Genomic DNA, 25,764 nt, shown 5'->3' with positions numbered 1-25,764 from the left:
ATCAATCTTGATAAACAAGATTTTTATCATCCATACAATAACAATAGAAGAAAAGAACAATGGAGAAAGAAAGTAAAAAACGGTGAAGGAGAAGAGTAATATAATTCTGCAGAGCTTCTCTCTGCTCACAAACTGTGGAAAACTTCTTATTCACTTTACAACTGCAAAATACTGTGAATACAATGTTATGAATATTTTATTCACTTTTTTACAAAAAATAAGGGTTATTCCCTCTATTTATAGATTTAGGTTAACTTGGACCTCAAGCCAAAACCCAAAACTATAAAAGCCCAAAATAGCTAACACTACTAAAATAGACATAAGTCGAAATCTTGTTTGAAGCAACCTACTTCGACACTTCGACACACTAACACAACTAAACACCCTAGGTGGTTCAACACTTCCTTGTTTTGTCGAGCAACCTGCTTCGATACAAGGAATTACAATTCAACAGTACTGAGTCTTTTGAGTATCATTCCATGGATATAGCATGCTTCACTTAGGTTAAAGGCTACCACGTCGAACATTGCTAGGAACAACCTCCCGAGGCTGCCTTCGAAAATGCTTTCACAAGGAACTACCAAAAAATGTACACTTACAAGTGGTGGAATCATTGAATGCTAAAAGGTTCCTGTTTTTACATGACTTCAGATTTTTCTTTTGAAGGCCTAATTTCCCGAATATCTCATGGTACATCTGGTTGCATGTGCTTCTGTCGTTGAATAGGATTTTTGATACAACATTATTTGATACAGTGGCAGATATGACTATCGGTTTGGGGATCTCATCTACTTTCTTGTGGTCATGAAAGCATGACATCATCTTTTGTCGTTTCTCGTTTATCGATATGCTTCATGGACAGGAGAGAGTCCAGTAAGAGAGTCTTCTCTCTCCTTGGTAATGCTTCTTTGATCTCATCAACCACAAAAATCGGTGATGGTGTTATTTCAGGCTGTTCAAAGAAATTCTTGAGGTTGAAATCGAGAGTTACCTTTTCATAGTAGCGTATTATTTTGGCGACCTGGATTTTGAATCAAACAGGATATGTTTGTGGAATTTTGCAAGTCTCTCACATATGGCGCCAATGTTGTGTAAATGAACTAGTATTGTGAATGAGTTAAGGTGGTGGACTCTTTACACCGTTGTGCAAGTCTCTAGAGCTGTAGAGCTTTTGAATGCGGAATGTATTAGTAAGATTAACACTCCAACACTAAAATCAATAATTGAGTTCAAATAAGAGTACAACGAAATATGAAAGTGTGTAACTTAAACTTTACACGTGCCGATATGTATATATGAGTCAGGTAGTTATTAAACCGTTGTTTGTCTTTGGCTCATTGCTTGAGAATTGTAAATGAATCTTTCTTTATTAGGTTTTTACCCGGCTTAAAACAATATTAATATATTATAAAAGGTAGGGAGGCGCTTAAAGTTCCATTCGAGTCTCATATGCTAGACATCCCTGCGAATTTGGGCTTTCCTTGGTGGTGAAACTATTGTTTCCGTGTTCCCTAGTGGAGGGAATATTAGAAAGGGAAATGCAAATACAGAATAAAGTAAAAAATGTGAAGATAAAAGTAGCTTTAAGCCTAATAAGCTAATTTCTTCCATATATCATAATGCACCGCAAACCTGGCTCAATCTTTATTCTTATTCCTCCAATATCATAATACATGATGCTTAACTATTAAAGTGAGGAGTTAAAAGAACAAAGTAGCTAAACATTATTTTTTGCAACACCTTTGAATTTCATAAAAATGGTTAGAAACTTTGGTTTCCTTGTCTGCATTGTTGTTATTGTCATGGATGTTGTTGCTGGCATACTTGGAATTCAAGCAGAAATAGCTCAAAATAAGGTACTCTAAAACTCTTATCATGAACTTGACATCTCATAGAGAAATCATACCATCTCAATTGAGGATTCAATTATTGATAACAGGTGAAGGATTTGAAGATGTGGGTGCTTGTTTGTAGGGATCCAAGCTATCAAGCTTTCAAGCTAGGACTTAGTGCTTCCATTCTTTTGGCATTGGCTCATGCAATTGCTCACTTCCTTGGTGGTTGCATTTGCACAAAGTCTATAGAACAATACAAAAGAGCCACATCTAATAGACAATTAGCAATGGCTTTCCTCGTTCTCTCATGGTAAGACTATCAAACAGCGTCACAAAATTTATGTTATTAGATAAGTTTTAATACGTCATTTCAAACATGCTCTAAAATTTAAAAAACTTGTTACTGAATTGGTGTTAGTTGTTTACAGGATAGTATTAGGAGTTGCATTCTCCATGCTGATCATAGGCACATTAGCCAACTCAAGATCAAGAGAATCGTGTGGGATATCAAATCATCGATTTTTATCCATTGGAGGGATCTTATGTTTCATTCATGGATTGTTTACTGTTGCCTATTATGTTTCAGCAACGGCCACAAGAAGAGAAGAGTGCAAGTGACAAGGAAATGTAGTATAGCCATCAGCACATTAATTCTTAGTAGTTTTGGTGCACGACTTTTTTTTGTTTTTTTTGTTGAAGGATGCATATTTGTATCATTAAGTTGATTTGAAAAAATAAAAAGTTTTTTTGCTAACTTATTAAGAAAACTAAAAAGAGTTTAGTTTCTCAAATTGTTTTTACCTAATATGTATTTTTTTATGGTAAAATATTCATTCAATCAATGAATGACCATCATGATGGTCATCAGTCCAGGTTCTAGAATCACAAGATTTAGCAAGCCCGTATAATCTATGCGCTTTAGAGTTTAAATTACGACTAACAAAGCTAACACAAGCAAAACTAAAACTAGCCATAATATCAATACAGTTCTCCACAATTTGGGTGATAGAAACAACAACTTTGTGACCTTGGATATAATCAGCAACTCTCGAAACATCTGTCAAGATTATGATTTTTGTCCAATTGAGCACTTTTGCCTAATCCAAGCACCAATGAACTCCCAGCGCCTCTGCCACGCACGCCTCCACTGTGATATGTTGCTTCTTGCAGGCACTGAACACAGTAGTTCCTGCACTATTTTTGACAATACAACCCCACTTAGTCTGCCCATGAGAGAAGCATCCATCATCCACAAACATAGAGCAATCCACAACCGAATGATCTTTCATCCACCAACCAGTATCATCCCACATGTTGTGCTTACGAGGTTTTTTTGGCAAGAGATAATTCACCTGATAGGACCCATCTAGTTGAGCAGGAATTGCCACGTGAGCAGCTGGTTTATTGGAAAGTATATTCTAGAAGGAAGGGTAGTAAGGGAATTGGTGGCTAGTTAGTTACAAATGAGGTGTGTCCTGAGTGGGGAGAGCACCATTATATTATGTTCCACCTAAGAAGGGGACATTTCCGGCGTTCATAAAGATGGAAGCTAAGGTCGAAGCTTTAGAGAGTGAGATCTCAGAGGTGCGATCAAATCTCGTCGAGGTGCAGAATTCGGTGACGACAAACCACGCTAATTTGATAGCAATGCTAGAAAAATGCTTGGGTAAGTCGTTGATGGTGGATGAAGGAGACGCGAGAGTTTCCGTTAAAGGCTCGCCGACGGTGACGGGAAAGAGTGATCCACATAGCACTGTTGTCAACAACCTTCGTGGGGATGCATTGGCGGAGTTTCGTCAGTCCGTTGAGAAGGTTGAACTTCTGACGTTTGACGGTGAAGATCCAACGGGGTGGATCTCACGAGCATACGTATATTTCCGCGTTCAGGACACGAAACCAAATGTGAAAGTGAGTTTGGCTCACTTGTTTATGGAGGGGTCAACGATTCATTTTTTTAATTCCTTGATTGGAGAAGAAGAGGGATTGACATGGGAACCGTTGAAGGAGGCATTGTTGGAAAGGTGTGAAGGACATTGTGAGGGCGATGTTTATGAGAAATTGACGGAGTTGAAGCAAGATGGGACGTTTGAGGAATATATCACTGAGTTTGAGTACCTAATAACTCAAATTATGAAACTCTCGGAGAAACAATTTTGTGGGTATTTCCTACATGGATTGAAGACGAGGATTAAGGGGAAGGTACGAAGCTTAGCAGCTATGGGGGAGATGAACAGAACAAAACTGTTCCAACTCACAAGGGCTGTTGAGAGGGAGGTGAAATGTGGAAATGAATCGAGCTTTAGTCGTGGGCCCAAATCTGGGTATGGTCCTACTCATAATGGGTTACCATGAAAGAAAGCTAGATCTGATTGGGTTATGATAAGAGGGAGAGATGTTGGGTCGAGTAGGGGTGTAAAGAGTGGAGCAAGTGGGCTCCGGGGAGATAAACGGGCCAAAGGTGATAAAAAAGCGTATCAGGACTCGTGACAGGGGTTTCAAGAATTTATCTTACATTGAAGTGATGAAGAGAAATAAAAAAGGGTTATGTTTTAAGTGTGGAGGTCCCTTCGACCCCCTGCACCAATGTCTAGATAAACAACTTAGAGTTTTGGTTATGGAGGATGGTGGAGATGACGAGGATGAAACCAAACTCTTGGCTGTAAAGGTGGATGAAAGTGATGAGGAGGATAAGGTAGAGATGAGTGTGCTTAATTTACATCACATTGCATATAAGACTCGTCATACTATGAAATTCCAAGGGTCAATGCAAGGAGTTGAGGTATTTATTTTGGTAGATAGTGGGGCAACACATAATTTCATCTCTCAAAAGTTAGTACATCAAATGGACTGGCCTGTTGAGACTACTTTTCAAATGACAGTCAAATTGGGGAATGTGTTCCAAATAGCAACACAAGGGGGGTGTAAGGGATGGAGTTGCGTGTTGGAGAATTTGAATTAGACCCAAAGATGCATTTATTTAAGTTAGGTGGAATTGATGTGGTTTTAGGCATTGAGTGACTTAAAACATTGGTGATACTATCACTAATTGGAAGCAACAAACTATGAGTTTTTGGAGTGATAAAAAGTGGGTGACCCTTAAGGGAAAATATGGGTGCAGGAAGTCAACACTAGCCTTGTAAAGTATACTGAGTAAGCCCAGGCCCAATACGTAAGGCTTATTATGGAAATGGAGAAAATGAAATCCAAAGGAGGAAAAAAATACTTTGTCTACACAACAACAAAAAGAGCTGGAAACAATATTACACAAATACGAGCAAGTGTTTCAAACACCTACAGGTCTACCACCAAAATGAAACTAAGAGCACATAATCAACCTTGTGGAAGGACAAGGAGCAGTAAATGTGAGACCTTATCAATACCCCCACCATCACAAGAACGAAATAAAGAAGCATGTAAAGGAGATGTTGGCCACAAGGATCATTCGCCACAACACGAGTTCGTTCTCAAGTCCGGTGATTTTAGTGAAGAAGAAAGATTGTAAATGGAGAATGTGAATTGATTATCGTGCCCTAAATAAGGTGACTATACCTGGAAAATTTCCTATACCGATATTGAGGAGTTATTGGATGAATTGCATGGAGAAAAATTCTTTTCGAAATTGGATTTGAAATCGAGTTACCACCAAGTTAGGGTGACAGAGTCTGATGTGTACAAAACAACTTTTAGGACACATGAGGGACATTATGAGTTCCTTGTAATTCCGTTTGGACTAATTAATGCTCCCTCAACATTCCAAAGCCTCATGAATGATGTATTTCGCCCTCTGTTGAGAAAACATGTGCTAGTCTTCTCTGATGACATACTCATTTATAGTAAGGATTGAGAGACTCATATGATGCATTTAGAGGAGGTGTTAAGTCTATTATCTACTCACAACCTAGTATCTAATAGGAAGAAATGTTACTTGGGGCACATGATTATAGAGCATGGTGTACCTTTAGATCCTAGAAAGGTGGTCAGTGTGATTCAATGGCCACAACCTAAGAATGTGAAGGGCGTGAGAGGGTTCTTAGGACTCAATGTATACTATAGTAAGTTTATAAGGGATTATGGAAAAATTGAGACACCATTAACTGAGCTTACCAAGAAGGATAATTTCAAATGGGGAATGGAAGCTAACAGGGCTTTGATGAGTTAAAGGGGAGACTTACAACAACACATGTGTTAGCATTGCCGTATTTTCCCAAGAGTTTCCTGATTGAGTGTGATGCCTCAGGAGGGGGAATATGGGCTATCTTGATGCAAGATAAGAAACCAATAACATATTACAGCAAGTCCAGTGAAGAATTTAGCTAAGTATGCATATGAAAAAGAGTTGATGGCAGTGGTGTTGGTAATCCAGCACTGGATACCATACTTATTGGGGAGAAAATTTATGGTGTCAACTGATCAAAAAAGCCTCAAATAGCTACTGCAACAGAGAAAGTAACTGTAAAACAACAAAACTAGACTGCTAAATTATTGGGTTATGAGTTTGAGATTATGTACAAGAAAGGGAAATTAAACAAAGGGGCACATGCTTTATCAAGAATTCATGAGGGGGGAGTCAATTAACATGATTTATCAGTTAAGATGGCTCCAAGAGGAACATATCAAAACAAAAAATCAACAAGATGAGAAGTTACAGAGGATAATAGCAGAGGTTCAACAGAATGCATAAGCATGACCTAGTTATAAGTACAAGCAAGGTGTTTGGATGTATGAATGCAGATTAGTGATTTCCAATAAATCCATGTTAATTCCTACATTTCTAGAGGAATTCCACTCAACACCCTAGGGTGGACAGTCTGGTTTTTACAAAACTTATAAAAGACTAGCTACTAATGTGTATTGGATAGTGTAATACCCCAAAATTTACCCTTTCATTTTTTCCAAAAAAAAAAAAAAAAAATTAAATAAATAATTAAAATATAACAAATTTTGGGTCTCCCTCATTCCAAGCCCACAAGTCCACGAAAATCAGCTATAAATATAAGAGTTTCAGTAGGGTTTCAGACACTTGGAAATTCCCTGAGAAATAGACTTGGAGTTCACGTGGAGTTTCAAACCTAGGAACTACTCTGCAGCAACCTTCGGGCAGCCCTGAGAAGTTCATTCCGCCTCGCGCAAACCCTAAACGTTACTTCGCCAATCCGGCCTTGCCTTCCAATTTTAACAGGTCTCTCATCAGGTATGCCTCTGTTCCTATTACTCTATGCCTCGGGTTGAATACTGAATATATGAGGTAACCTCAGGCTTGGCCCTCAGGGTTATATTTGTGTATGAATATGTGATTTATGCCTTGACTGTTTAACAGTTTCGTTTATGAGGTGAATGCCATAGGATCTGGAATCTTTAACATCGTGCAGGTACCAATGGAAAATCCAAATCCCGCAGGTGCTCGCTAGCCGCTTCGCTAGGCGAGCACGCAGCGAAGCTTCGTTAGGCTTTCGCTAGGCGAAGCAGTCGCGAATGTGACAGTATCTGCTTTATTCCGTTTTGTTCTAACCTGTTCTTTGTGTTGCCATGGCCTTGTTATCTTTTGATTTCAATCCTGTTTGCCTAACCCCTTTTGTTGAGTTTTTGTGAGGGCTCACATATTCTCGCAGGGATACCCTCCGGAGGTTTATTCCGATTTCCCGTACTGATTGGTTTTCTTTGATGGCATCAGCTTGGGAGAATCTCAGGGTTGCTTATCCTTTAATTGCTGTAACTTCGGATCTTGATCCGTGTGGTATTTTACTTCTTCCCTTTTATTTCTACGGTTTCTTAGCTGGAAGACCTCGATAGGAGGCAATGTTTGAGCCCCTTGGTGGCATTTTTTCTATTTCAAGATATATGTTTTGTGTGATGTGATTGTTTCCCCATAGGATGCGAGGCTTCGCATAGTCTCCCGTTTGCAATGCCAATTTAGGTAGCACTGTTCCTCCGCCTAGGACTTCCTCTTTGCATGCGCGTTCCTACAACGCAAACAAAACCTAAAACCCAAAGCAACACGTTTACTCCTTCTACTACAGGCGAGTAAGTCTCCAAAGGTCGAGCATCCGGTAGATTGCGTAGTAACGTTGTTCACCCCGTAACATAATCCATAACCCCGTAGTTAGTCGAACTACGGCTTGCTCTGATTCTCATTCCAGATGAGATACGTAGGCATAAGACGCGACGTCTTAGCGAGCACAATTACCCCCAACCCATAGGTCAGCCGAGCTACGAAGACTCTGATTCTCATATTCAGATGAGATACGTATGCAGTGGATGCGACATCCGCGCGAGTCATTTCTCTTAACCTTTTTAGTAAATAGCACATTAGGCAAAACCGTACCCTTTAAACAGAAACCGCATAAGTGGATCCCGTAGAGTACTACGGATGCGTAGGGGTGCTAATACCTTCCCTTCGCATAACCGACTCCCGAACCCAAGATTTGGTTGCGAGACCTTGTCTTTTTCTTTCCTATTTTCAGGTTTACTTCGAGCGTTTCCTTTCCCTCCCTTGGGATAAATAACGCACGGTGGCGACTCTCCTGTCTTTCTCTTTCGCCGGTTGTTTTTTCGCGCACTGTATTTTTCAGGTTGCGACAGCTGGCGACTCTGCTGGGGAGTGTAGAAGTTGACCTCTTGCTGGTCCATCTTCCCTAAGCGAGTCCTTCCTAGCTTGTGTGTTTTCTTGTTTATTGAGTGTTCACTCTTTTGTGCAGTTACTTATTTGCCTAATTGCATTCATGTACATATGTTTGCTGTATCTGCTGCTGTTTGTTTGTTTGTTGGGATGGGGTGTTCTACGAGAGATAAGCCCATTACCCAGGCTTGAGTGTACACACAGGTTTTAGAGTGGATGTTCATGAGGCTTGCGTGGCATGTTGCTGCGTTAAGTCGTTCGTGAAGAACCACACCCAGACGAGGTTTCTCTTGGATATACTATGTCCTACGGATGTTCCGTAACGACATAATATTCCCCTAGAAATTGTCGACTCTGGTGACCATTTCCCGAGAACTCAGTCGAGGCCTCTCCTCCGAGACGTGATTATGTTAGCTCTGGTGGGCGCATTCTCGCTGATCAATCCGAGGACCCCGAGACTGGGAACTTGCTTTAGGATGTCCTGTTGAGGGGAGTCAGTGGAGGTCTTTTATTCCGTAATAATGCCAAACCTTCAGTGGTAAACGTATTATTCGCGACTGAAGGGCTGAAGTTGACGAACTTCTGTTCTTAGAACCTACAAGTGAGGGGCGGGCTAAATTCAGGAAACCTTAACCTCCAACCAACCCGGTTTTCTGGAGCAGTGCTTTGATCTCGTATTATATTCCTCAGTGGTTTTCTCTTCAGACAGTGCAACCTGACAAATGTTCAAGCAGATACAGCGATCCTGATTGACACGCCGCTGCATTGCATTCACATCATCACATCATTTGCATTCATATCATTTAACACATGTTTATCCATTTCTAGGGGGTTTACATCTTCTTCTTGATTCCGGTCGGGGTTTTTCCTGGTTCTCTTAAGATGGATATTGGCAGAAAGAGACTCGTCGCCTACAAGTTTCCGGTGGTCTGTCTGGAGCCCATTCAACAGTTAATGAAGTTAATGGATCCTGGTTCTCTAGAAGGATTCCGAGAGGATTACGGTTTGATTCTAAGTTTCGTCACGGTTCTTTCCAAAGATCAACATGATGCTCTCTTCACACTACTGCAGTTCTATGACCCTCCATTGAGGTGCTTCACATTCCCGGATTATGTTTTGGTCCCTACTTTGGAGGAGATTGCCAGTTTTCTCAGAATTCCCATCAAGTCACAGTTGCTATTCTACAGCTCGGAGTGTCTGCCCGATCTCAGCATGGTTGCTTCAACCACATATTTGAGGGAATCAGTTTTGAAGGCTAATATGTGTCAGAAGGGAGAAGTTAACGGTTTTCATCTGAGTTTCTTATTGGGAGAAGCAAAGAAGAAGCTTGAAGATGGTGACCAGAGGGGTTTCAATGCTGTGTTGGCTCTTTGTGTGTATGGGATTGTCTTGTTCCCTAATGTCGCCAAATTTATAGACGTAGATGCCATACGCCTCTTCGTGTTGGGAAATCCAGTGCCGACCTTGCTGGGAGATTTCTTTCATTCAGTGCACCACAGGAATAAGAATAGAAAAGGAGGATTGTTGAATTGTTGTGCGCCTTTGTTTTATAAGTGGTTCAGTTCTCACCTACCCAAGTCAGGAGCATTCATTGATGTCAAGGACTCGTTGAGTTGGTCAAAGAGATTGATGGGGTTGAGAGCTGAAGATATTTCTTGGTGGTCTGACCGGAGTTTGCTTCGGGCAGATATTATTCACAGTTGTGGGAACTTCCCGAATGTTCCGTTGGTAGGAAGAAAAGGAGGAATCAACTATAATCCTTCTCTTGCAGTTAGACAGTTTGGATATGCCTTAAGAACTCCGCCGGTGGAAAAGGATGTGGAAGAATCTCTGTTTTTCCATTCTTCGCCTGATTTGACGGTATCCCGTAAGGCAGCTGAGGCCTGGCTCAAGGTGATCAAGAAAGGAAGAATTGTTCTTGGGAAAGGAGATTGTAGAGCTTACCCTCAGTATGGAGAATGGCTTCAAGGAAGAATCGAAGAGTTTGGTCTACCGTTTCCTATTGAAGAACCCTTGTATTCACCTACTCTCGAGCAGTCAGCAACGGTGAGCCGAGAGGAGTATGACAAGTTGAAGAACACCACGGAAGGACTTCAAATCGAGAACTCGGAGTTAAGGGAGAAATTGCAAGACTGTATGCATCGATTCCATGAGTCAGAATATCAGAAGGAGGAAGCCGTCAAATTGCAAGAGGAAGCTGAAAGGAAATTTGCTGTGGAGGTGAATTTCTTCAGGAAGACAGACGAAGCCTTGAGATCATCCAGTTCTGAGTTGAGGCGAGTCAAGCAGCAGTTAATGGATGCTCGTGGTAAATTAGCTGGGTGGCAAGAGCGATGGGATGCATTTTCAACTTCTCGGAAGACAAAGGAGGAAGAGACGGTGGCTGAACTGACTGGTCAGATAGAGAAATTGAAGACTTTGCTGAAGGGGAAGAACCATGAGCTGCTGTGTACCCGATCAACTAATGGTTATATCACAGATCAACTCAATGAGGCTCAAGGATATATCGAAGAACTCAAGACGCTGGCAAGTTTGAAGAAATCCAGACTTGAAGAGGTATTTGGAGAAGATGATGGGAATTACTACAAAGAACACATCAACGAACTGGATAGGAACATTCGCAAGAGGAATCTGCTTATCCGGCGTTTGACAGAATCTCCAGATCATCCTGACACGGTGGCGTTACTGGATGAAGTGAGGAACGGTCCTTATGGGTTGTATACAGGAGGCTGACTTCTGATTTGTTTGTTCCTCTCTTTACTTATTGCTTTGGTACTGTGTAGTGATGATCCACAGGCTTGTTGTGGAGATCCTCCTTTGATGTATTTTTTGGCTAAGGCCCTTTCCTTGAACTCATTTGTATGATGGTTTCCCTTTATTACATCTTGATCTCAGAAGTTTATCCATGACTCGGCCTTCTTGCACTACCCACCTGATGTGAGACTGGAATCAAGGGGGTAGAATACCTTTTGGAATTGATAAACATGTCATTACATTTACATATTCATTGTCATATCTTGCATAACAGGTACCGCTGCGGTGTTCTCATATTGTTTGGTGTTCCACTAGCAGGATAGCTGACTCAGGCATTCACCGATACGGTACCCGGAGGAATCAACAGAGAGCAATGGAAGGTGTACAAGCAGAGCTCGCTGAGATGAGGGCCCGCATGACCCAATTCATGGATGTGGTTGAAGGGGTGGCTCAGGGACAACAAGAGCTCAGGCAGATAATACAGGGGAATCCCCCTGCTCAACCAGAGACAGTGACTGAACCTCCAGCTGGAGAGGTTAACGGACCCAGTGGACCGGGGCCTATCCCGATCCCGCATGCCAACCCCGGTCAACATACCGTTCATGATGATCAGGACGATCAGTTTCCCCCACTTCAGGAAGACTTTGGCATGGGTCATGGCGTAGACCCCATGTTCAGGAGATTGGAAGAGAGGTTGAAGGCAGTGGAAGGACAGAATCCTTTGGGAGTAGACGTTGCTGACTTAGGGCTGGTCCCAGGTGTGAGAGTGCCACCAAAATTCAAAGTCCCGGTCTTTGACAAGTACAAGGGCAACTCTTGCCCCAAGACTCACGTGCAAGCCTATTTCCGTAAAATGGTTGCATACTCTGATGACGAGAAGCTACTTATGTACTTCTTCCAGGACAGCCTAGCTGGGGCATCCTTGGAATGGTATATGAGACTGGACAGAGCCCACATCCGTTGCTGGAGGGATTTGGCGGAGGCCTTCGTGAAGCAGTATCAGTATAATGCAGACATGGCTCCGGACAGAACTCAACTTCAGAATCTGTCTCTTAAAAGCAATGAGTGCTTCAGGGAATACGCTCAACGCTGGAGGGAGACAGCTTCCCGTGTTCAGCCCCCTATGTTGGAGAAAGAAATGGCCAACATGTTCATGAATACGTTGCCTGGACCTTATCTGGAGCGCCTGGTGGGGTGCAATGCTTCCAACTTTGCTGATGTGGTCTCTACCGGAGAGAGGGTGGAGAATTACCTGAAGACCTGCAAGATCCAAAGTGGAGGAGGATCTTCGTCAGGGGTAAAAAAGTCGTTCGTTGGAGGGCATAAGCAAAGAGAGGGGGGAGTGAATTCTTTGGCTTCCTATCAGAACAGAGGTGTTAGAAGGAATAATTTTCAGAATTATCATCAACAACCGTATGTTGCGGCGGTGACCATTCCAGCTGCAGCGCCACTACAACAACAACCACCGCAACGTCAACCAGCTCAGTACCAACAGCAGCAACAACCGGGTAACAGACCCGCTTATCAACAGAGGCAAAGGATGATGGACCGACATTTCGACACCCTTCCGATGTCGTACGCTCAGATGCTTTCTAGTCTTCAACAACTACAACTCGTGCAATTGCGCACTCTGGCTCCTCCTGTTGGGAGACTTCCGGTGGGTTACGACGCCAACGCTAGGTGTAGCTTCCACTCTGGGGCACCTGGCCACAATATTGAGAACTGCAAAGCTTTTAAGCACGTAGTTCAGGACCTCATAGATTCAAAGGCCATCGACCTTGCACCGGCTCCGAATGTCGTTAACAATCCCATGCCCCAGCATGGTGGTGCGAATGTTAACATGGTAGAGGGAAGAGCCAAGTTCATTAAGGATGTGTTGAAGTTGAAGACTCCGGTGTCGGATATCAAAGGATGCTTGCTGAAGGCCGATGTTTTCCCCGGTTGTGGGAAAGTTTGTTTGGATTGTGCTGCACAGGAGAAGGGTTGTTTGAAACTACAGCAAGGTATCCAGGCCTTGCTCGACAAGGGTATCCTCCAGGTTGAAGATTTGTCTGTCCGAGAGTTTATGGAAGGGGTTGAGGAAGAAGGGTTTGAAGGTGCTACTGAAGAGTTCCTAGATGTTGTTCCTGCTGATTCTGCAGTCCATGATGATGTATTTACTCTTTCCAATACGGTTGACTCTTTTGTATTTGAACTTGATTCCGATGTTTCGGATGTTTATGCTCCAACAAATGAGGTTTCTGAGTACGACTGTGACATTGCAACTATAACTATTTTCTATCCAACTAATCAGATCAGTGTGCCAGAAGCGCAACCCGCGCCACCAGTGCGACGACCTACTATGACCATCACAACCCCTGGTCCTTTACCCTTCACCAGTGAAAGGGCCATTCCGTGGCATTATGGGGGGAGCGTGTATACGCACGATCATAAGGTGGAACGGCCACTAAAAGTAGAAGAGGGTCAGAAGCCTGAACTTGAAGGTCCCGCAGTGGATAATGTTGGTGGAATCTGGCGATTCACCAGGAGTGGTAGATTGCTCTCACCACCGGTTACCCAAGCTGATAATGCTGATGCTGTGGCGAAAACCAAAGGCAAGCAAGTCGTGAATGAGGGTACCTCTGCACCCCAAGCTGGTTCTGAGCCCACTTTTGCAAAGGACGTGGACGAGTTTCTAAGAATCATAAAGAAAAGCGATTACAAGGTAGTCGATCAGTTGATTCAGACTCCGTCCAAGATATCCATTCTCTCACTCCTATTGTGTTCGGAGGCACACAGGGAGGCACTTCTGAAGGTTCTTAATGCTGCATATGTACCTCAGGAGATCTCAGTGAACCAACTAGAAGGGATCGTTGCCAATGTCCATACAAGCAACGGGTTGGGTTTTACTGATTCTGACTTAACACCAGCTGGACGCAATCATAACAAGGCTCTGCACATCTCATTGGAATGCAGAGACACCATGTTATCTCATGTTCTGGTGGATACAGGTTCCTCTCTCAATGTGCTACCCAAGAGGGCCCTGTCGAGGTTAGAAGTAGAGGGTTTGGTCTTGAAACCTTCAGATCTTATGGTGAGAGCCTTCGATGGTTCTAAGAGATCGGTGTTTGGAGAGGTGGAATTGCCAATTCTGATTGGATCACAAACCTTCAACACTGTCTTCTACGTGATGGATATCAGTCCTTCCTACAGTTGCCTGCTGGGTCGGCCTTGGATCCATAATGCTGGGGCAGTCTCTTCAACTCTACATCAGAAGATTAAGTTTCCGGTCAACGGACGAATTATCACCGTCTGTGGTGAAGAGGACATCCTGGTCAGTAACCTGTCTACATTCAAGTATGTAGAAGTAGAAGGTGAAATTCATGAGACTCTGTGTCAAGCTTTTGAGTCAGTTCAAGTCAAGGATGCAGCTCCGGTGGAAGAAGTTAAAGCGGGTGCCTCTATCTCATCCTTTAAGCAGGCACGGGCCGTGGTGGATTCAGGTGTTGCTTCTGGTTGGGGGCGTCTGTTGGAATTACCAGTGAAAGAGGATAAGTTCGGGATTGGGTACCAGCCAACTCTGACTTCTACAACTTCAGCACTTCAGACTCTTCAGGGGCCGATCACTTTCTCTAGTGCTGGCATCATTCAGTATGGTCAAGTCTCTGCAGTCAACGAAGAAGATGGGGATAGTGACTGCGACATCAACAACTGGGTGCGTCCGAGGATCCCGGGTGAAGTCATCAACAATTGGTCTTCTGAAGAGATTGTTCAAGTCACTCTTCTTGAAGAGTAATTTTCTTTGTTTATTCATGCATATCCAAGTCTTACGTTCCACCCAGGGCGTAACGACTCATTGTAGGGCCCGTCTATGTGACACTTGCATTTTTTTATCATAAATAAAAGACGTCTTTTCGCATTCAAATATTTCGTTCCTTGTCTTTCTATTTTTGCAGTTTTTCAAAGAAAAATATATAATAAAAAAAATAATAATAAAAAAAATGGCAATGTTTTGTTTAGTTTCCATATTTTTTTTCACACTCATAAGCACATACCATCACTCATGCAGATGCACATCACCGGATCCTATTGATAACGGTTCTGCTATGGCTCGCTTCGACTTTGAAAATCCAATCTTTCAAGCTGAAGAAAGGATGATGAAGATTGTGAACTCCCTGAAGAACTTGCCAGGTTGTTGAAACAAGAGGAAAGGGTTATTCAACCGCATCAAGAGTTTGTTGAAGTGATTAATCTCGGCACCGAAGACGCCAAGAGAGAAATCAAAATAGGGGCTGCTTTGGAAGATAATGTGAAGAAAGGGCTGATTAAATTGCTGCAAGAATACATTGACATCTTCGCCTGGTCTTATCAGGACATGCCTGGGCTGGACACAGACATCGTGGTACACCGCTTGCCTCTCAAAGAAGGTTGTCCTCCGGTCAAGCAGAAGCTCAGAAGAACAAGACCAGAGATGGCTGTCAAGATAAAGGAAGAAGTGCAAAAGCAGTTGGATGCAGGGTTTCTAGCAGTCACCAATTATCCGCCATGGGTTGCAAACATCGTCCCAGTACCTAAGAAGGATGGAAAGGTACGGATGTGTGTCGACTATCGGGATCTGAACAGAGCTAGCCCTAAAGATGATTTCCCATTACCTCACATCGACGTTTTGGTGGATAATACAGCTCAGTTCTCGGTATTCTCCTTCATGGACGGCTTTTCTGGCTATAACCAAATCAAGATGGCACCAGAAGACATGGAAAAGACAACTTTCATAACCCCGTGGGGCACCTTCTGCTACAAGGTGATGCCGTTTGGTCTGAAAAATGCCGGAGCAACATATCAACGAGCTATGGTAACTCTGTTCCATGATATGATTCATCATGAAATCGAGGTTTATGTGGATGATATGATTGCCAAATCTCAGACAGAAGAAGAACATTTGGTGAATTTGCAGAAATTATTTGAGCGTTTGAGGAAATTCAAGCTGAGGCTTAATCCGAACAAGTGCACTTTCGGGGTGAGATCGGGAAAATTGCTGGGTTTTATTGTTAGCGGAAAAGGGATTGAGGTGGATCCCGACAAAGTAAAAGCAATACAGGAAATGCCTGAGCCAAGAACAGAGAAGCAAGTCCGTAGTTTCTTAGGGAGGTTGAACTACATTGCAAGGTTCATCTCTCACCTAACAACCACGTGTGAGCCAATTTTCAAATTGCTGAGGAAAGATCAGGCTATCAGGTGGAATGAAGATTGTCAAAGGGCTTTCGAGAAGATAAAAGAGTATCTACAGAAACCTCCGATCCTTATACCTCCAGTTCCTGGGAGACCTCTGATAATGTACCTATCAGTGACTGAGAACTCGATGGGGTGTGTATTGGGACAGCATGACGAGTCTGGTCGAAAAGAGCATGCCATATACTACCTTAGCAAAAAGTTTACCGACTGTGAAATCAAATATTCGCAGCTTGAGAAAACTTGCTGTGCTTTGGCCTGGGCTGCTCGCCGACTGAGGCAGTATATGTTGAACCATACTACCTTGTTGATTTCTAAGATGGATCCAGTGAAATACATATTCGAGAAGCCAGCTCTCACCGGAAGGGTCGCTCGTTGGCAAATGATTTTAACAGAGTATGATATTCAGTACACGTCACAGAAGGCCATCAAAGGGAGTATTCTGTCAGACTACCTTGCCGAGCAACCGATTGATGATTATGAGCCAATGAAGTTTGAATTCCCTGATGAAGACATCATGTTCCTCAAGATGAAAGACTGTGAAGAGCCAGTTGTTGAGGAGGGACCTGATCCAAACGAAAAGTGGACTTTGTTGTTTGATGGGGCTGTCAATACTAGAGGAAGTGGAATTGGTGCTGTCATTACAACTCCGAAAGGTGCCCACATACCTTTCACCGCTCGTTTGACTTTTGAGTGCACAAATAATGAAGCTGAGTACGAGGCCTGTATCTTGGGCATTGAGCAAGCCATTGATCTGAGAATCAAGACTCTGGACATCTTCGGAGATTCAGCTCTGGTGATTAATCAAGTGAATGGTGATTGGAATACTCTCCAGCCCACTCTGGTCCCCTACAGAGATTACACGAGAAGACTGTTGACTTTCTTCACAACGGTAAAATTGTATCATATACCTCGTGATGAGAACCAGATGGCAGACGCACTTGCTACTCTATCCTCCATGATCAAGGTAATTCGTTGGAACCATGCTCCCAGGATCGATGTGATGCGCCTTGACAGGGCCGCGTATGTGTTTGCTGCTGAACTGGTAGTCGATGACAAGCCCTGGTATCACGATATCAAGTGCTTTCTGAAGAATCAAGAGTACCCTGCAGGGGCATCCAACAATGACAGAAAGACTTTGAGAAGATTGGCAGGCAGTTTCTTCTTGAACAAAGACGATGTGTTGTATAAGAGGAACTTCGACATGGTTTTGCTCAGATGTGTGGACAGACACGAGGCGGACATGTTAATGCAGGAAGTTCATGAAGGTTCCTTCGGTACTCATGCCGGTGGACATGCGATGGCTAAGAAATTGTTGAGAGCGGGTTATTATTGGATGACCATGGAATCAGATTGTTTCAAGTATGCTCGGAAGTGTCATAAATGCCAGATTTATGCTGATAAGGTGCATGTACCGCCGAATCCTCTGAATGTGATGTCTTCGCCGTGGCCGTTTGCCATGTGGGGTATTGACATGATTGGAAAGATTGAGCCGACTGCTTCCAATGGGCATCGCTTCATCCTTGTTGCCATCGACTATTTCACCAAATGGGTCGAAGCAGCGTCATTTGCGAATGTCACCAGACATGTGGTTGCCCGTTTCATCAAGAAAGAAATTATTTGTCGCTATGGGATTCCCGAAAGAATCATTACTGATAATGGTTCTAATCTCAACAACAAAATGATGAAGGAGTTGTGTCAGAACTTCAACATTCAGCATCACAATTCTTCCCCTTACCGCCCTAAGATGAACGGCGCTGTTGAGGCGGCAAATAAGAACATAAAGAAGATTGTGCAGAAGATGGTCGTTACGTACAGAGATTGGCATGAGATGCTACCCTTCGCCTTGCATGGGTACCGCACTTCAGTACGTACATCGACAGGGGCAACCCCTTACTCCCTTGTGTATGGTATGGAAGCGGTCCTACCTGTTGAAGTGGAGATTCCTTCTCTAAGAGTCCTGTTGGATGTCAAGTTAGATGAAGCTGAATGGATTCGGACAAGGTTCAATGAGTTGAGTCTTATCGAAGAGAAGCGAATGGCAGCCATTTGTCATGGGCAGTTGTATCAGAGTCGGATGAAGAGAGCTTTTGATCAGAAGGTGCGTCCTCGTTGTTTCCAAGTCGGAGATTTAGTGTTGAAAAGGATCCTTCCTCCTCAGACAGATCACAGGGGCAAGTGGACTCCTAACTACGATGGACCGTATATTGTCACCAAGGTTTTTGATGGTGGGGCCCTAATGCTTGCAACTATGGAGGGCGAAGACTTCGCTTCCCCTGTGAACTCAGACGCAGTTAAAAAATACTTCGCATAAAATAGACCCGCTGGACAGTAAAAAGAATAGTCCAGGCAAAAATGGGCATCCCGGCGAACCAAGAAAATGGAAAGGTTCGGGCAAAAATTAGGGATCAAAAAATAAAAAAAAAAAGATTGTACACCCGGTAAGTTGAAAACCTGAAAAGGCAACTTAGGCAAAAATGGGTATCCCGGTGGATCGAAAACCCGAAAAGGGCGATCCAGGCAAAAGTTAGGGATTAAGCGAATGACTGCGTTCTGAGTAGCTCTGAATCTCATCTCGTGCCAATGACTGGAAATTTTTGAAGGATAGGAAACAATCCAATCACTCTTTCAGAAAGCTGATCATCTGGAGGATCTTGAAGACGGGCAAGTCATAGCAGAATTGGAACCCAATAGAAATCCACTTCACATTGCCATTAGATTAATTTTTGTTTTATCTATTGTGCGATTACCTCTTTCCAGGGATTGCTTCTTAATGTAAATGCCTATTCAGAGGCCATTCAATCAATAAAATCATGTTATTCAGTATATCTCGGTTTTCGTTTTCATTTTACTGTTTTGTTTGCGAAAATGACGTCCGAATTTTTTATAAACATTGCATCATGACACATAAGGGCTTTACAGGTACATGCTCAGTAAACATTTAAAATTGCTGTAAATTTTGAGTGCCTTGGATCGTCTATTCAGAACAGATACCCTCGGGGCATTTCTTTAAAATCCCCTTGCAGACGATCGTGAATATCTTCCCCAGTGAAGTCGCCAACAGACAAATTCGGTGTCTTATCCCTGCAGAGCTGATTAGAGCGTTGGATTCTTCAATCCCCAGCAGGTTTTCACCACTGTACTTCCCCAAGCGTTTGTTTCAGGACATACACTCCCCAGTAGAGTTGACAGTGCCAGACTATATATCCCCAACGGAGTTGACAGTGCCAGACTGTATCTTTCCAGCAGAAATGGCTGCTCCTTAGAGTTCGATGCCAGATCGATAGTCCCAATGCCAGATCCATGGTTTCTTTCCTTGAAGCAGAACCTCGGTACCGTATCAGTGTTTGCTCCCCCTGCTGAGTCATCTCTCGCAAATCGTGGTTGCCAGAACCATTGTAGCTTTCCTCAGCAGCAGGCTTCCAATGCCATTCTTTCCCCGATCAGAGTCTCGGTATGGCCAGAACACCGCATGGCTAGTCATCTCCCCACAGAGTTCATTGTGGTGTGTATCTCCAGCAGCCTGGCCAGAGCCCAGAGGATGGTAATCATTTCCCCAGCAGATCCCCTTGCCTCGACTTGGCATTCTACCCAGCATTTCGCATCCCTGCATGTAGAATCATATTGCATTGCATCATTACAAATCGCGTAGCATTTCCATTTTCATGGAACATTACGCCATTGAAAAATTCAAACATACGCATGTAAGCATAAAACATTCTCGGTATCCCAAGTGATAAGCTAGAAGTTGTTTCCAGTACTCAGACTGAAGATTGTTCATGACTTACCTTTGTTATCCCCAACAAGTGTCATTGGCCCATGCGCCGCCTCTATTATCATTCCCTATTTCTGCCAATACTGACAGGCATGAAGTTTTCCGGTATCCAGACCGAAGTGGCATTCAGGCCAGTTTTCCGGTATCCAGACCGAAGTGGCATTCAGGCCAGTGTTCCGATGTTCAGATCGAAGAAGTTTCCGACGTTCAGGTCGATGCAACTTGTGGCATTCAGGCCAGTTTTCTGGTATTCAGATCGAAGTGGCATTCAGGCCAATTTTCCGATGTTCAGATCGAAGAAGGTTCCGACGTTCAGGTCGATGCAACTTGTGGCATTCAGGCCAGTTTTTCCGGTATCCAGACCGAAGTGGCGTTCAGGCCAGTTTTCCGGTATCCAGACCGAAGTGGCATTCAGGCCAGTTTTCCGGTATCCAGACCGAAGTGGCATTCAGGCCAGTTTTTTCGATATTCAGATCGAAGTGGCGTCCCGGCCAGTGTTCCGATGTTCAGATCGAAGTCCTTTCCAGTATTCAGACTGATGAGCGGCATTCCGGCCATGGTTATTTCTGTGTTACCATTTATTTTGGTATGCAAGTTAACATTCTTTATTCAGACTGACTCTCACCGTACCAGACGGATTCTTCTTTCAAGACCACCTCTTTGCTGATTCTGACAGACATTGTTACTTCATTTCACTCCAGTGCAAATTTTTGGGCTTTTATTGTATTCAATCCCTTGACACCTCGAAAGCACGAAAGCAGCTGTCATCTTCCTTCCGGGTCTCCAGTTGATTGAATAGGGGCAGCTGTAATACCCCAAAATTTACCCTTTCATTTTTCCAAAAAAAAAAAAAAAAAATTAAATAAATAATTAAAATATAACAAATTTTGGGTCTCCCTCATTCCAAGCCCACAAGTCCACGAAAATCAGCTATAAATATAAGAGTTTCAGTAGGGTTTCAGACACTTGGAAATTCCCTGAGAAATAGACTTGGAGTTCACGTGGAGTTTCAAACCTAGGAACTACTCTGCAGCAACCTTCGGGCAGCCCTGAGAAGTTCATTCCGCCTCGCGCAAACCCTAAACGTTACTTCGCCAATCCGGCCTTGCCTTCCAATTTTAACAGGTCTCTCATCAGGTATGCCTCTGTTCCTATTACTCTATGCCTCGGGTTGAATACTGAATATATGAGGTAACCTCAGGCTTGGCCCTCAGGGTTATATTTGTGTATGAATATGTGATTTATGCCTTGACTGTTTAACAGTTTCGTTTATGAGGTGAATGCCATAGGATCTGGAATCTTTAACATCGTGCAGGTACCAATGGAAAATCCAAATCCCGCAGGTGCTCGCTAGCCGCTTCGCTAGGCGAGCACGCAGCGAAGCTTCGTTAGGCTTTCGCTAGGCGAAGCAGTCGCGAATGTGACAGTATCTGCTTTATTCCGTTTTGTTCTAACCTGTTCTTTGTGTTGCCATGGCCTTGTTATCTTTTGATTTCAATCCTGTTTGCCTAACCCCTTTTGTTGAGTTTTTGTGAGGGCTCACATATTCTCGCAGGGATACCCTCCGGAGGTTTATTCCGATTTCCCGTACTGATTGGTTTTCTTTGATGGCATCAGCTTGGGAGAATCTCAGGGTTGCTTATCCTTTAATTGCTGTAACTTCGGATCTTGATCCGTGTGGTATTTTACTTCTTCCCTTTTATTTCTACGGTTTCTTAGCTGGAAGACCTCGATAGGAGGCAATGTTTGAGCCCCTTGGTGGCATTTTTTCTATTTCAAGATATATGTTTTGTGTGATGTGATTGTTTCCCCATAGGATGCGAGGCTTCGCATAGTCTCCCGTTTGCAATGCCAATTTAGGTAGCACTGTTCCTCCGCCTAGGACTTCCTCTTTGCATGCGCGTTCCTACAACGCAAACAAAACCTAAAACCCAAAGCAACACGTTTACTCCTTCTACTACAGGCGAGTAAGTCTCCAAAGGTCGAGCATCCGGTAGATTGCGTAGTAACGTTGTTCACCCCGTAACATAATCCATAACCCCGTAGTTAGTCGAACTACGGCTTGCTCTGATTCTCATTCCAGATGAGATACGTAGGCATAAGACGCGACGTCTTAGCGAGCACAATTACCCCCAACCCATAGGTCAGCCGAGCTACGAAGACTCTGATTCTCATATTCAGATGAGATACGTATGCAGTGGATGCGACATCCGCGCGAGTCATTTCTCTTAACCTTTTTAGTAAATAGCACATTAGGCAAAACCGTACCCTTTAAACAGAAACCGCATAAGTGGATCCCGTAGAGTACTACGGATGCGTAGGGGTGCTAATACCTTCCCTTCGCATAACCGACTCCCGAACCCAAGATTTGGTTGCGAGACCTTGTCTTTTTCTTTCCTATTTTCAGGTTTACTTCGAGCGTTTCCTTTCCCTCCCTTGGGATAAATAACGCACGGTGGCGACTCTCCTGTCTTTCTCTTTCGCCGGTTGTTTTTTCGCGCACTGTATTTTTCAGGTTGCGACAGATAGGCATGAAAGGAACCATATAAGATTCAGTGAAAAGGTGTGACATTTGCCAAAGACAGAAGTACATGGCTTCATCCCCATGAGGTTTGTTACAACCTCTACCCATTCCTCATCAAATTTGGGAAGATATATCTATTAATTTCATCACTGGTTTGACAAAATCAAAAGGTTTTGAAGCTATTTTGGTGGTTGTAGATAGGTTGTCTAAGTATTCACATTTTATTCCTCTGAGACACCTATATACTGCAAGGAGTATTGCTGATGTGTTTTGCAAGGAGATAGTCAGACTCCATGGAATACCTCTGTCTATAGTGTGACAGGGACCCCGTTTTTATGAGTAGTTTTTGGAAAGAGTTGTTCAAATTGCAGGGGACTAAGCTTAAGATGAGTATTGCATATCATCCAGAATCTGATGGTCAGACAAAAGTTTTTAATAGGTGTATGGAGACCTATTTGAGATGCTTTATTGTTGATCAACCTAGGACATGGGTGTCTTGGGTACACTGGGCAGAGTATTGGTTTAACACCACTTTTCATGTTGCCACAGGGAGGACACCATTTAAGATAGTTTATAGGATGCCACCTCCAAAACTAATTCAATGGGTTCAAGGAGAGACTAGAGTAGAAGTTGTGCAGAGGGACTTGTTGGATAGATATGAGGCTTTGAGATAGTTGAAGAGCCAATTGCTAAGGGCATAAGAGAAAATGAAGAGTCAAGCTAATAGAAACGTATTAATATGAGCTTTTTATATGGAGAGTGGGTGTTTGTCAAGCATAGAGCTCATAGATAGCAATCTATAGTAACTAGAATAAGTGTTAAACTAGCAGCAAGGTATTATGGTCCTTACCCCATAATTGAGAAGATATGAGTAGTAGCCTATAGGTTGAAGCTTCCAGAGGGGTCCATAGTGCATCTTGTTTTTCATGTATCATTATTGAAGAAAGATGTGGGAAGTTATCATGAAGAGGATGAGTTACCAGAATTATTGGAGGAACATACTGTTGTGTATGAACCAGAGGCAATACTAGCTACTAGGAAGGTGAATCAACAAGGTGAAGAAGTCATACAAGTCTTAGTACATTAGAAAGTCAAGACATCAGAAGAGGCAACTTGGGAGGATGAGATAATGATCAGAAGTTAATTCCCAATGTTCGGCCTTGAGGATAAGGCCACTACAGAAGGAGAGGGTGTTGATAGAACCCAGCTAGTTGAGTAGGAATTGCCACGTGAGCAACTGGTTTACAGTGGATCAAGTGGACCCAAGGCTTGGAAAGTATATTATAGAAGGAAGGTTAGTAAGGGAATTAGTGTCTAGTTAGTTACAAATGAGGTGATGTGTCCTGAGTGGGGAGAGTACCATTGTATTATGTTTCCATGATATAAGGAGTCAGAGAGAGAATGAGATCTTATCTTGGATTATAATGATATTCTAGCATGCATAGGAAGCTCTAGATTCTTATTAGGAGACTTGCTCTTGTCAGATCTAGGGATTACATTCCCCTTTCTGTACTTGTTTCCATTATTGATCACTGGAATACAACTCTCATTTCCCCCTGTTTTGCTACTTATATTGTTATATTCCTGTTATACTATTTTGGTCCGTATCATCACCCACCAACCAGTATCATCCCACATGTTGTGCTTACAAGGCTTGTTTCCAAGAGAGAACTCATCCACCAGTTGACAGCTTCTCACGCCACCTCCATTGGATTGAGGTCTTTCTATTGAAACAAAAGGAGATTCCTTGCTTTCCAGAGCTTCCACAATGTTGCACAAACTTTCTGCACCCAACTTATTTAATAGCCAAATTTTTATATCAGTGATGACCAGGATTTGAATCCCCAGAGGAGGCGCAACCATACCTGCTTGGCACATGGCACCTAAGGAACAAATTGTCTCCAGTTTCAGATTTAGAGAAACACATAGGACGAATAGGATCAATCTTCATGCCTTTCCTAAGAAGGTTGGCCATAAGGGGAAGTATGCCTTTCACTAGACGTCATAAAAAGTTCTTGGCTGCATTAGGAAGATTGGCATTCCAAATTCCTTTCCATATAATTCAGTCATTGTCGCCCGAAGTACCTGCCAACGACCGTCTCTTTTCCATACCGATACAATGATAAGCATATTTCACATGGTAGGCACCATCTTTTTCAGGGAACCAAATTAGCTTATTCTCAAGCAGTCGCCATTACAGAGGGTTGCTAGTGATTTAATGGGACTCAAAAGCATTGCAACATGAGTAGATGGCGTATGTTTTCCACGTCTTCAGGTATTCATCAATGAGGTATGCAAGAAATGAGTCACTAGCAAGAATTCCATTTGGTCTTGGCACCCTAGTTCCTAACACAGAGGGAACCCACTTGTCTTTCTAAATCCGTACTTGTTTACAATTTCCAAACTGCCACTTGCAAACTATTTTCATGATCTCTCTAGCATTAAGGATACTTCTCCAAGCTTAGCTTGGAGTACTCCACCTTATCTTCCATGAATGTGTAGTTAGGGAAGTATTTGGCTTTGAAAATCCTCTGAATTTGATCATAACACCCTTCTGGAATTTTACAGGAACTCATTATGTAACTGGGGATTTCCTGAGACACTGTCTTGATGAGGACTTCCCTCTCTGCTCAAGACATTGCCTTATCTTTCCAACCTTTCAATTTCTTCCCAACATAATCCATAACGAAGGATAAAACATGCTTTGGCATACCAAAAACCACTGGGAGACCAAGGTATTTTGGGTGGGATTCCACCTATTGGATTCCTAGTGTCGTACAAATTCTACTCATATCTTCATTAGCCACATTATGTCTAAATGAGACCTCTGAGTTCTCCAGATTCACCAACTGACCTAAACCTCTTTGGTACACTTGAAGGGTTTCCAATCTTGACTCTGCCTCATGTTACTTGTTCAAGAGAAGGAGAAGGAGGTAGTCTCATCAACTGTTTTGATGCCTACCAAGACTAGAAGTAGAGCCTCTAGAAAAGCTCCTCTGAAGATAACTTCTTCATCTGTCACATCAACTCATGTGAAGAAACTCAGGAAGAT

General features: G+C 43.0%; 2 protein-coding genes across 2 annotated transcripts; both read left to right on the top strand.

The window, feature by feature from the left end:
• Nucleotides 1-1,615: 1,615 nt before the first annotated feature.
• LOC127100658 (protein DESIGUAL 2) lies at nt 1,616-2,564 on the top strand. Its single transcript, XM_051037906.1, has 3 exons — nt 1,616-1,856; nt 1,940-2,145; nt 2,264-2,564. Exons 1-3 carry the CDS (start codon nt 1,758-1,760, stop codon nt 2,451-2,453), a joined length of 495 nt encoding a protein of 164 aa, XP_050893863.1. The 5' UTR covers nt 1,616-1,757; the 3' UTR covers nt 2,454-2,564.
• A 4,218-nt stretch (nt 2,565-6,782) lies between these two features.
• On the top strand, nt 6,783-23,386 carry LOC127102769 (uncharacterized). The gene is made up of 4 exons (XM_051040103.1): nt 6,783-7,569; nt 11,524-12,800; nt 13,278-13,441; nt 23,084-23,386. The coding sequence occupies exons 2-4, from the start codon at nt 11,579-11,581 to the stop codon at nt 23,384-23,386; spliced, it is 1,689 nt and encodes a 562-aa protein (XP_050896060.1). The 5' UTR covers nt 6,783-7,569; nt 11,524-11,578.
• The last annotated feature ends 2,378 nt before the right edge of the window (nt 23,387-25,764 follow it).

This window comes from Lathyrus oleraceus, chromosome 7, assembly GCF_024323335.1.
Source record: "Lathyrus oleraceus cultivar Zhongwan6 chromosome 7, CAAS_Psat_ZW6_1.0, whole genome shotgun sequence".
NCBI classification, from domain to species: Eukaryota; Viridiplantae; Streptophyta; class Magnoliopsida; order Fabales; family Fabaceae; genus Lathyrus; species Lathyrus oleraceus.
Note: the sequence above shows the minus strand (reverse complement) of the source record. Positions and strands in the feature narration are given on the sequence as shown.

Coding starts and splice junctions, on each gene's coding strand:
- LOC127100658 (XM_051037906.1), top strand. CDS start 1,758: ATGGTTAGAAACTTTGGTTTCCTTGTCTGCATTGTTGTTATTGTCATG. Junction 1,857..1,939: donor CAGAAATAGCTCAAAATAAG/GTACTCTAAAAC, acceptor TATTGATAACAG/GTGAAGGATTTGAAGATGTG. Junction 2,146..2,263: donor GCTTTCCTCGTTCTCTCATG/GTAAGACTATCA, acceptor AGTTGTTTACAG/GATAGTATTAGGAGTTGCAT.
- LOC127102769 (XM_051040103.1), top strand. CDS start 11,579: ATGGAAGGTGTACAAGCAGAGCTCGCTGAGATGAGGGCCCGCATGACC. Junction 12,801..13,277: donor GTACGCTCAGATGCTTTCTA/GTCTTCAACAAC, acceptor AGTTTATGGAAG/GGGTTGAGGAAGAAGGGTTT. Junction 13,442..23,083: donor TTTATGCTCCAACAAATGAG/GTTTCTGAGTAC, acceptor TTCAAATTGCAG/GGGACTAAGCTTAAGATGAG.